The 12,318-nt window shown below is 41.9% G+C and overlaps 1 protein-coding gene across 2 annotated transcripts in view; it reads right to left on the reverse strand.

Moving 5' to 3' along the window:
* GALNT7 (polypeptide N-acetylgalactosaminyltransferase 7) overlaps window positions 1–12,318 on the reverse strand; it is a 76,559-nt gene that overhangs the window by 37,600 nt on the left and 26,641 nt on the right. For both annotated transcript variants that reach the window (XM_075028432.1, XM_075028439.1), the window contains exon 2: window positions 6,192–6,649. In XM_075028432.1, coding sequence (XP_074884533.1) covers window positions 6,192–6,649 — 458 coding nt within the window. The remainder of the gene's footprint in view (window positions 1–6,191; window positions 6,650–12,318) is intronic.

The following is a 12,318-nucleotide window of genomic DNA, read 5'->3' on the forward strand; positions in this document are numbered from 1 at the left end:
CGAGGGGAAGCCCTCAATACCACCACACAGAAGTACCGGCTGCCCAAGCAGGACTCAGACAGCACCTGCAGACATGTACGGAGGAATCGGAGCACCTGAGAGGACAGAAGACACAGGCAGGAGACTCCCACTGCCTCAGGAGACACAGTAAATATAAACCGTGCTCCAGAGACCACCGTTTCAGGCATCACTAGTTAGTGTTTCCAGGGGCAGCGCATCACAGAACCCACAGGAGAAGCAGCATATTTTGAGCCCTCAGCGCAATGTGGAGCTCAGCTGAAGACATACCTGTGTAGAAGCCGCACTCTAATTGTAGCCACAATGCACTCAAGTTCTAACGCTCTAGGTGTCCTAGTAACACCTCCTTTTGAAAAGGGGAACTACAAAGAAGTGAGTTGGCTTATTGAAGAGAGAAACTAAGGGTAAAATGCTTTCAGGTAGCATGGAGCTTTTTCAAAGACTCTGTATTAGAAGCTGAGATTGTTTATCATTAATCATAAAAAAAAATAAAAATAAAGCCTAGTCAGGAACTAGGGAAAGCCAGCATGATTGAAAAACAGATGCTGTTAGTAGTAAGACAGACATTCTTTAAATGCACAGGGTGGTGTCCAAACAAGGAAAACAGAAATGAGCACTAATTCAGGCAAACTGAGTGCAAATAATAAGATAGATGAAAAAAAAAAAGTTTGAGAAATAGCTTACTGAAGTATAAAAGCTCCTATTGAAATATTTTTTTCAACCACCACAAGTAGGATGCCTGCCAGAAAGTCTGTTGGGCTGATAGATGATCAAAATGAAAAGAGACCACTTCAGAAGAAGGAAAGCTAAATTAAGTATTTCCGTTGAACTCTTAGCAGTGACCAACGCCAGATACCCAGGAAAGAGAACAAAAGCAGGGCAAGCACGCAGTAATACTTCCCCCATTTTATGCTCCTATCTTCAGCTACCTAAAGCTTAGGGACTTTGTAATTTGGAGATAATACATACCTGCATGATAGCTTCTACTGGATTTTTCTGCCATGAATAGCCTAATTGCTTTTTTCATTTTTTTTACTAAAACCAGTATTTCCAAAAGAATGCAACACGAATTGACAAACTACTGTGGTGTATAACTATTGCTGACACCAGCTTTGTTATCAAACAAACAGAAGGAGGAAAACATGACACTGATTTTTATAAAAGGGCCCCGGGGAGTTAAAGAATTGCAGACCACTAAGTCTGACTTCTGTGCTGAAAAGAACCTAGTAATAAATAACAAAATCAGTAAACCATAGACACAGCTTTTGTGGAAGAAAGCCATGCCGCAGAAATATATTATCATCTTTTGAAGAAATCAAAAACTATGTGGACATGGGTGAGCCTATTAATAGAGTAACTTGATTTCCAAAGCCTTTGATGAGGTTCTTTGCTTATAAGGAAAGCAAAGTTCTTCATCAAAGTATGGCAGGGTAAGATAGAAGATCTCTTAGATTAATAACTGAAGTGTAAAAACTGTCTATTCAGTCCAATTTTTTAAACAAGTTTGTTGCTGTAGCAGCATAAGTGTCTGTGCTGGGCACCAAGTTGTCCACCTCCTCTTCTAGGTCATAACTGAGCAATAAAAAAAGAGTTCTTGGTAGTTGCAATTAAAACAACTATAAACAGCTGCAGAATAATTCAAGGACACTATCAAGGAAATGAGCTGGCAGGAGAGCTCACTGCAAGTGCAAATGAATGTATATGGAGTGTTAGACCACTCTTAGTGCGTATACTCAGTGATAGACCCTAAACTCGGCATTACCACTCGAAAAAAAACAGATCTTGGAGTCAGACGCGGATAGCCCTTTGAGCATTTTAGCTCAGAGTTAATGAAAGGGCAAACTGAATGGTAAGAATAATAAGGAAGGAATATGAAACATTTATATAGTAGCTTGATGTAGGTATCTCCCATATTCCCATATCACAGGGTGGCACAGTAACAGAGTTACGTGACAGTATCCGGGAGGAGAGGTTAAACAAACACCATGTTCTTCAGCCTGGAAAAAGTCACTGACTCAGGATGTCATTAATTCCAAGGGTATAAATGCATTTAAAAGACAAGTCTGTGCACAGAAAAAAAGTCTATGAAGCATGACAATCCTGTTGCAATTTTTGGCTCAAGTGTCCAAGCCCACTGGTTGCCAGGAATGAAACTTAGTCCATTCTTGTATGTTTTCTCCCAAGCATATGTTATTGGCCAGAGCTAGAGACCAGATTGTCAAGAAAAATTATCTCTGTTCAGACCCAGGATAGGTGTATTTTTTAAATTTCATTTTATTTTGAAATGCTCTGAACAAGTGGCTCATTATGCTGTAAAACAACTCAGTTCTTGCTCTCCCTAGCAGCAATGCTCTTCAGTTACAATTATTTTTTTTTTTTTTGAGAGGACACACCTTGGTACCTGACAGCATTCATCCTCAAACCTAGGTCCCTATTTTATTTCCCTAGCATGGTGTGTTTATCTTGAATCCAAGATAATTCAGAAACTTTATCACTCTATTTTTACTTCAGCTCTACCTCTGTGCAGACTCCTGATCACAAAAAAAAATAAATATCCAGGGAGCAATTGAATTAATATCCTTTTTCCCTAAAGCTAACATTAGTTTTATCACAGGTCTGCTAGAAGGCAGGGACAACATGTAAAATTCAACATACATGACTGCTCTTAAAAGTAAAAGGCTGCCACCTATCAGTATATAAAAAAAAATAATCCAAAAATGGTAAAAATTACCAAGTTTTAAGAAAAAGTTTTCTTCCAGCAACTGTACAGAGGTTTTGGACAGGGCCTGCTCAACCTGCCCCACTTCTTTGCAACTAGAAATAAGGTGGAAAATAGGTATTGCTCCCACCTAAACCCAGTTTATGGCTCCCCTGGCCCTCCTGCAGAGTGCTGAAACGCTGCAGTGAGATGATGCCATCTTTGAGATTTTGTACACTGACTTTCACATATCCCCATACATTCTTGATTTTGTTTAATCAAACCTATGACTTGCTGTATGCCAACAGAAGTGCTTGGCTTCAACCTCAAAATAGATTCGTTAAAATCCGTAAATCAAAAGTATGCAGTACTGGCAAAATGGAAATATTCTGATGTACCTGACAAACAACTTCAACGCGCCATCCAACGTTATTCCTCTCTACAGGGCGCAGCAAGAGTTAAGGCTTTTTACAGCAGCAGAGGCTGCCCAGAATCACCAGAAAAGTTCCTACTGAATCAATAAAGGCAGCTGGCAAATCATCTTGGCAACGTGTCCGACTCCAAAGTCAAATCTAAACAGCAACATTGAATCCCCCTTTATTAGCATTTCTTCCTTCTTCCCCCTCCAGCAGGGACAAGCCCTAAGGCTACATGGTTTTTAAGCTGAGAGAGACAGTTCTTGCAGCACTGTTTCACTCCTGCTAGCACTGCCTCGAAAGCATTTGGCATACTTCACTGAACAAACCTGACTGCTTTGGGTGACACTTAGAAATTCTGATGCTTAAAGGAAGAGAAGGCTGAGGTGAGGTCTACCCGGATTGAAATGTCTACGAACGAATGAACACGGTCTCTGCCCGGAAGATCTTCCTCAATTAGCAATGCCAAGATAGCATTAACCAAAAAAAGATGACTATACCGCTGTTTGGTAGGATTAAACTGAATGTTGGTCAGCCTTATCAACCAAAATGGCTTCTGGACTTTTTAAACAGATCAGTGGGAGGAAAATAAATGGTGCATCCAACAGGCAATCAGCTACCTTTTACTGCATTTCTTACTGGTATCGGGGGATGAGCAGGAAAGTGAGTATATTGATACCTGAAAGCATATAGCAGTATCAGCCAATCTTACATTGCTTCCCCTCTCTTCTGCTGTTCCCAGGTGACATACAGAAGCTATAAACCTTTAACCCATTTAGGTCAATTGCAAGCATCCCAAGTATTCAATACATGAAGTATTTTGATATAAAGTTGTCTGAAAGATGCATTTTGTTCATGTTTCTCATGCTGTTTTGTTTGCTTGCTTAGAACATTAAACAATAACATGTAACTTTGATTTGAGCTGCTGGCTTGGGCCTCCATGGAAGACTTATCGGCAAGTGTGCTTGGAGGAAACTGTTTCTAAATTTCATCTTTTCCGCTCTGATCAGTCACATGGTTGTCTCTCCTGTTCCTCAAAGTGCACGAAGTATTTAATCCTTCTTTGGGAATTTCCATTTATTACTCCCCTTCAGAACAGAAGTAAAGACAAACTCTGAGATTATGCCAAGAATACTTCAGGAAGCTATAGGTGTGGAAATATTTGGCAGATACGTATGCTCTCTGATGCCCTCCACCTTGGGGAAAAACGGAGGGGAGGGAGTACTTGAGCTCTGCTGCCAAAGATATGGCTGATAGCCTGGTCAGAGGCAGCCCGGTCCCACCTGCACGTGACACGCTGCCACTTCTGCTTTGCTGTCCTTGCGGAGCAGAGTGAGGAGGGCAGCGTGCTTCCAGCTCCTTCCCCCTCTCTCTCCAGGGAAGGCAGGGCCAAAGCGAGCTCTGCTAATGTGACCTCCTGCCATCAGCTCCCCTCTGCTCAGTTAATCACAACACCCGATGGGAAAACGGTTTTTCTCTGCCAGTTTCCTTAGTCCTGTTGCCTCCTACAAAAGGGGCCCCAGTGGCTGCAAATGCCTCAGCAGAAGCAGCAGTGTCTAGGGAATAACCTCCTGAAAGAAAATGCTGACCTACGTTACCCAGATCATTTCTTCCCCTTTAGAAAAATTTCATTAGCACAGAGGTCCAACGTTGATCGCAGCGAAGAAAGAAAACTGAAGTGAACCCCAGGACAGCCAATGCTTCCTCGCCACCAGCAGCAGACAGGCATGGTCCTCTCCTCTGACTGCCAGCAAGTGGAAGCCTTTAGTAAGTCACCTGAGGAACATGGCCTGATGGAAGGGAAACGCTGTACTCTGTGTACTCAGTGGGTGCACACCAGGTAGTAAATTCAAGCAGCCGTACATGCACAGGCATGAGTCAGACTCACAGCTGGCCAGTTCTCTTCTACCTTGCAAAATGGAAAAACAACCACTATAAAAAGCCACAGCAGAGCCTCAGTAACCAGCCAGTGACCAACCAAACAGATCAGCTGCCACAGCTGGAAAGATACAACACAGAGGCTGGCACCCAGTCCAAGGATCGGCATGACTCCACTGCTAGGGATGAGGGGGAAGTGAAAACAGTCAAGTACCTCATTTCACACTGAATTCATATACCCGCCCCTCCAAATGAAAAAAAAAAAAAAAAAAAAAAAAGCAGCCCAACCAAACCAAACCGAAACAACCCAAAACCCAAACAAATAAAACCCCTACCAATCAATCAGTTTGCTCAAAAGACCTGTCCTTAGCTGATATTTAACAGGGAAAATTGTATCAAATGCAGATTAGCCTGAGAACAAATTTGGCTCCAGCATATACCAAAGATCCAAAGAGACTATGTAAACCTGTTAGTAATTATTGAACAAATGTTAGTAACTTCCCAGAATTTCCCCACACCAAAGTAGACACCCTCCCAACGAGTAAAAAAAATGTTTTTTCTAGAATTGCTTCCTTCTCTATGATAAAGGTGGTGGGAAACTGTTAGAAGACTACTCTTCCATCAGTTCCATACCTGAAACACCACTATGGCAGATCTATACTTCTGTTAATGCAGGTAATTAAGCAGAGTTATTTAAAAGGGAACAGAATTTCTTTGTTTCTGTTCTCTTTAGTTAGTTAGTTTTAATTTTTAAAGCATCAGGGTAAAACCAAAACTGAATAAACTATCTAATGGAGGAATTTCTGCAGGAAATAATAACAAAAATCATTCTTTCTTAAAAACAAATCTTAAGGAGTTACGGATTAAGAAAAGAAGATAGTGTAACGAAGACTGCGGCTGGACCTGGAACATGCAAATACCTGCAATTAGACACTAAAACAGATGACTTCAGAGATAAATCAATATAGATAAAGTATTCATGAAAGGAATCATTGCAACAGCATTAAGAATAGTATATGGAAACATTTGGTATAGAACAGCACTCTTGCCTGTCAGGACAAGAAGCCTTAAGTATTTGGCCTAATTAATAATATTACTTTAAGCATCAATTAAGATATATGGAAAGAAAATAATTAAATCCCATAGAAACAGAACTAAAAGAAAACAAAAAGTTTGCTTACTCTTCTTGACGCAAGTCATTAACGCTCCGATCTAGTGAGATCATATCACTTGCCACCATATTAAACCCAAACTCTTTAATGCTGGCTTGAATGGATTCTTTGTAATCTGGTCCTAAAACATATGGCTTCGCTTCCTCTCCAGGGCCACCAACAACTCCATGAGGCTCAGGCTCTTTGGGTTCAAAATTACCAAGGACTCCAGGTCGTAAAACAGGATCTCGGTATACAAATGTCTGAGGCTTAAATGTGAGATACTGCCTCTGGATGATGTTTTGCTGTTTGTTATCACCACCACCATGATGATTTAGTTCATTTTTGGCCTTATTTTTCCTCCGAATGGATTCTAAGTCCACTTCCACACCTTCAACATGAGGCCAAGGTACCACAGGTTTGAACTTCTCATTTCCTAGTCCATGGTCTCCTTTGTTTGGCATGGGTCTGTTGGCTTCTTTGTCATCCTATATATACACACAGAGAAACAGCAGGAGATCATATAAATTGGTGACCCTTTATTTATTTAAATCCAGCACCTTAATGCACTGAGGTACTAAATATATGTTACGCAAGAAGGCAGAAGTCTCTGTTAAGGGGCTCAGCGAACTCTTTTTACTAAAGCAACTAGCTGCTGGAGAACATCACCAGCCGTTGCCCACACTTACCTTAGTGAGTAGGTCCTGGACACGGCCTAACGCCCCCAGCCTTCCCAAAGACCAAATGCCCAGGTAGGACGTGATAACCCAAACCTCGTTCAGGCAGCACACCAAACCAACGCGCAGGGAGCACTGGCAGAGCATTTAACGAAGGAGAGGGTGGTATGGAGGCGGGGTATGGAGGCAGACAACGCCGCAACGCGGAGCACGGCGTCCCTGGGGCCACCCTCGGACGCAGGGTGTTTCGGAGGCTGCGTGTACCAGCCGCTGAGACCTCCGCAGGGTCTCGGTGGTTGCTAGATACAGCCTCAACCCGCTCCTGTGGTGGGAAAGAGTGCCGTGACTCCGTGTGATCCGGCACGCACGACTGCGGCAGCCTCGAGCCACAGCTGATCCCTACCCTTCAGCCCCGTGACTTGCTCCCACCACGCACCGCTCCCTCTGCTGCAACAGCAGCCGTGAGGTAGGCTGAGGGCACCGGGGACAGCAGGCAAAAACGAGATGCAGCCCTGATCTGCGCCGCTGCACGGCCACGTAGACAGACCCGCCTGGGGAAGCGGTGCCGGGGCTGAAGAGAGCTGCCCCAGGCACCGGCACCGATTATCTCCTGCGCCCGTGTTTAAAACAACTTTACTGTTTTACGAGCACTCTTCCCTGCCTCCACACCAAGAGATCTGAAGTTCTCGCTGAGAACAAAGGCTGGGATTTTAAAAACTGCTCAGCATTTTTGGTGATCAGTGTGGTTGGTGGGGTTAGGAAAAGGGTGGGTGATTTTGGAAGAAACTGGACAGAAAGGCTGTGAAGTCTCCAAGTGTGAAGCCTCCAGAGTCCAACAGCCCCACCCACGAACGCTCCCCAAAACATACAGTCACTGCTTTTTCCAATACTACTGTCCAAGAGGACAACCGGGAAACACTGTTGAAAGTTCAGATTTCCTGCTAAAATCATCTATTTGCAAACAGGACAGATGTTAGATCACACCAAAACCTGCAGAGAACAACGCACACATTTTAGCAATGTCTCGCTAGCTATTCACAAATACAGAATCAAATAAAAATTGACATCAGAAGGATGTCACCTATTCAAACCTGCTGGAGGCAAGGATAGCTTCACAGTTACACCAGGTTTCTCACGAGGCTCATCCAGTCACACCCCAAAAACCTCCGTTTTTCTCAGGACAACCTGTTCCAGTTGCTTGACCAGTTCACAGTGAAGGTATTTTTCCTCATACCTGAGTGGAAGCTTCTCATGTTGCACCTTGTGATGACTGCCTCTTGTCATTACTGTGTGCACCCCTCCAAAGACTTTACTTCCATTTTCTCTGTAAACCTCACTTTTGAGGGTGAAAAGATGCAATTAAGATTCCTCATTAGACTTTTCTCCAGCCAAACCAAGCCAAGCTCCTCTACCCTTTCCAGGTGCGTGTCAGGTGCTGCAGCCCTCTAACCTCCTTAGCAGGTCTTTGCTAGGTCCTCTCCATTTGTTAATCTCTCTCCTGTGCTGGGCAGCGCAGGAGGAGAAACCAGACACAGTGCTCCAGATGCAGGCTTGTTAATGCTGCGTGTCGGGAAACAAACCACATCTCTCTCCTTGGTGGCTAAGCTCTTCCTAGTGTAACCCAATATGCAGTTTGTCTTTACTGCGGCAAGGGCACAAGGCTGACTCATGTCCACGTTTAACTAAACCACACAATACTTACTACTACATTACAGTGTTTTCCTCACATATTCTGCATAATAAAACTTTGGAAATTAAGAAAAATCCAGTATAAAATATGTCTAGGTTAACATGATAACAATGGGAGTCAGACTGGCTCCAATTCAAAATAATAAGAGTTTATTCAAGAAACTTTCTGCTCTCTCTTGCTTGTTCTAGTTTAAACAGGGAAGACGTACAAAATGCAGAAGTGTTACATTAATCTGTTCTGCCATCTCCGTTTTTTGAAGAACGCAAAAGCCAGTGTGAGAAAGGGAAGAATAAGGGCATGTGAAAAGGCACATTTTGCAAGGAGGTAGAAGGCTGCCATGGATCTATAAATAAAGCCCCAAGAGGACTTTTGAAGAGAGCATCATCTCACGCTTACCCTAGAAATCAAAAGGAAGGCTATACCACTCGACTGTCAGAACACTGCTGAGCACTCAGCTCTTACCAACTTGCATCTAATTCCTGCTCCAAGTGCGCAGGCAGCTATAAAAGCCAACAAAATAGTAGGCACCATCAGGAAGGATGCTTAAAGAGGGCATAATTTTGACTGCACAAAATTTTGAGGCATTCATGTATTCAGTAATATTTAGTTCTGGTCTCCACATCTCAAAAGGAGTTAGAGAAGGTACAGAGCAGGGCAAACAGAATGAAGGAGAAGGCAGACAGATGCCTTGAGATGAAAGATCAGAAAGGCTGGCCTTTCGTCTTAAGATTCTGCCATTTGGGGATGTGATGGCTGAGAGGGGTACAACTGAAGTTTAGAAAATCATGAAGGTGACGGATAAATTGAGTGGAAACCCACTATTTACCCCAACCACAAGAACTGGAGGCGCTTGATAAAATTGATTGGAGATCAACCAAAAAATGTTCTTTGCACAGTGACCTCCTGGAATACACCACACAGGAGGCTGCGGAGAGAGACGGTACAAACGGTTGAACAAGGGATGAGGCAACGTGATGGATGATAGGGCCTTAAGCGGACTGTAAAAGGGCTGAGCAGGGAGGTACCTCCTAAAAGCTCCAATTCAACAGCTGTGGATGCTGGAAGAGTCCAAAGGGAAGGGAGCATAGAAAGCAGCCAGGTTTACATGCTGCCATTCTCAGACACCATCCCGGATCACTAGTCTCAATCAGGCAGGAATTTCTTATGCCTCTGGTCTGCATGAAATTAAATATCCTCTCATTCCACTTCTGTCACCTGTTTTGTAACAGTTAGGAGCTTCCACTTATCCAGGTTTTCAGCTGAAACATAACACTTCTTAAAGTAATTTGTTTATTTTGCTGTCGTCCGAACTATGACTTATCTTGTATTACATTTAGCCTCACTATAACCGTTACGCACAATTTGCATTATAATGTATTTATTTGCTGCTCCTTTCCAGATGCTGAATATATTCCATTTTTGCAGGCCTGGGAAAATATTGCATAAACGAAGAAAATTATACACAGACACACTCATTCACCTCTTTCCTCCAATTTTTATGTACCTAGGACAGATATGATGGAAGGCATTTGTTATTTGTTGTGGGTTAACCCCTGCATGCAGCTCAGCACCACACAGCTGCTGACTCCCCCTGCCACAGATCTAAACCACAGCATCATATGGGATGCTATGAAGCAAATTAACTCCATCTCAGCATTTTATGGGCATTTTTACCAAAAAAAAAACCACAAAACAAAACAAAACAAAAAAAAGGAACCAGCAGTGTTTAAGTGCGTGCTGCAGACCACAGCTCCCGGAGGTTATTCGTGTCTCCAGGGTTAACTCAGACAAAGGTTTCCCAAATACTGTCTGGAAAAAAAGCAAAGTCAAACTGCAATCAAAGAACTATTTTGGTCATCACATAAGCCACAATGCCCTAGTTAAGAACTTCTAGAGCTTCTCGTCTTCTATGAATTATGACCTCCCCCCCCCCTTTTTTAAATTATTTAATGACATATCAAAACAAAAAGAAATAATTTTTAATCAGTGTGCCTCACTGATTAAAAGTTTGGCTCAGCTAAAAATGTAGTATCAAACTTCTAAAAGATTCATACAACAATGACAGTCAAACTAGAAGGCATGCATATTAAAAAAAAACCCAACACAACAACCTTTCTAAAGTAGAAAAACAAGGCAGTCTTAAAATTGAGTCTTAAAGTCTTTAAAAAAAGTCTGAAAAACTTTGGATGAGACAAATCAATGACAACAAGGTAAAGGGAGGGCTTGGAAGAAGTGAGCAGTGAGCACGACGTACATCTGAGCACTGCACTTCTAGGTTATCCAAAAATGAGGGGAGAGAAGCAAAAAAATCTGTGAATTCTCTCACATTTGAAGACAAACAACAACAAAAATCTCATTACATCTTTATAAAGGACACATAGTAAGCTCTTTACATACAGTAATATAGAAAAATGTTTTTTTCCACAGATCATTGTTTTTTTTCTATAGGGCTAGATCCAGGATTTCCTGCCAGCTTTTCTAGCTCCAGTTCAGTGCATGTTTCTTTATTTTTCAAATGTTCTTTTCACTCCTTAGGGGATTATGTATGAGTCACTGCAATGGGTGTTTCGGAAACAGTGAGATGACATAAATACAGTCAATTCCTGACTTGTTAAAAAAAAAAAAAAAAGGGGGTATTTGGTATAATTTTTTTTGCAAATTAGGTTCTTCCTTTTTGTGAGAGAGGAATGCAATTGAAGTTTTAGGGAACATAACTGTATGCTGTTGGAAACATGTTTCTAAATTATACAAAGAAAAAGGAAAAACTGGGAGAGGTCTTCAGAGGGCTGCAAGATTGGTCAACTGGTAGGAAGGTTGGAGTTGTCGCTGGCAATAAAACCGCAAATGTAAAAGTTGCATAATCTGCTTTTCTTCAGTCAACCAGGGCAAGACTGGCAACTCCCTAAAACTCCCTATGAAATAATGTCTGAAGTACAAATTGATGTTAAAAAAAGTGGATTTGCTTAATTCCTAAAATGGAAGATTAACATACTGAAAAAAGTTTGCTAATTTAAAGCAATGTCTATAAAAGCATCTTGCTCATCTAGACAAAGATCAGTGATGCACAAAAAATGAAAAGGGGAATAATTAAGTAGAATCCAGTGGTAGTCTCATTACCCAAGGATGCAAAAGGAAATTAAAAAACCCTTTCATTCCCAGAATATACATGTTCTTACCCAGCTGATTAAGACAGATACTGAGTGTTGCAGTATTCTGGTGTTCCTCATGAAAAAACTATAAAAACTGATACAGTTTAATATTTTAGTAACCTAGGAGGCCAATCGCTATGTAGTTCTATTTTCTTCAGTCCAGCCTTTACCTTTCTTAACTCTTGGCTGCATCTACACCACTGTACTTGCCATGAAAGGCAAATACAATACATGTTCTTCTACCATAAGGAAGGGTTCAAGGACTTTTAACTGAGGATGAATCAATAGCTCTCAGACCTCCCCTGATGCAAGTTCCTCTTCTACACAAAAAAAGAAGCATTTTGAATAGAGCCTCTGCCACAGATACTCTGACAGAGAGCACACAGCTATCAGTTTAGCAAGGATTTCAACATATTTAAAGTATTTTGCGTTGTTTGCCTCAACTTAATGCAGCCACGCTCCTAGTTTATCGGAATAAAAAGGCCACTGGAGAGAAACGATACAGAGCCTAGCGTTTTCAATTATTTGAGTAAATAGGAGGGGGTTGTTCCAATTTATTCAGTTACCTTGTAAAAAAAAAAAAAGAAAAAAAGAACAAAGGCTACAAGCTGGATCCACAAATTTCCTTATTGATTAGAGTC

This window comes from Buteo buteo, chromosome 1, assembly GCF_964188355.1.
Source record: "Buteo buteo chromosome 1, bButBut1.hap1.1, whole genome shotgun sequence".
NCBI lineage: Eukaryota > Metazoa > Chordata > Aves > Accipitriformes > Accipitridae > Buteo > Buteo buteo.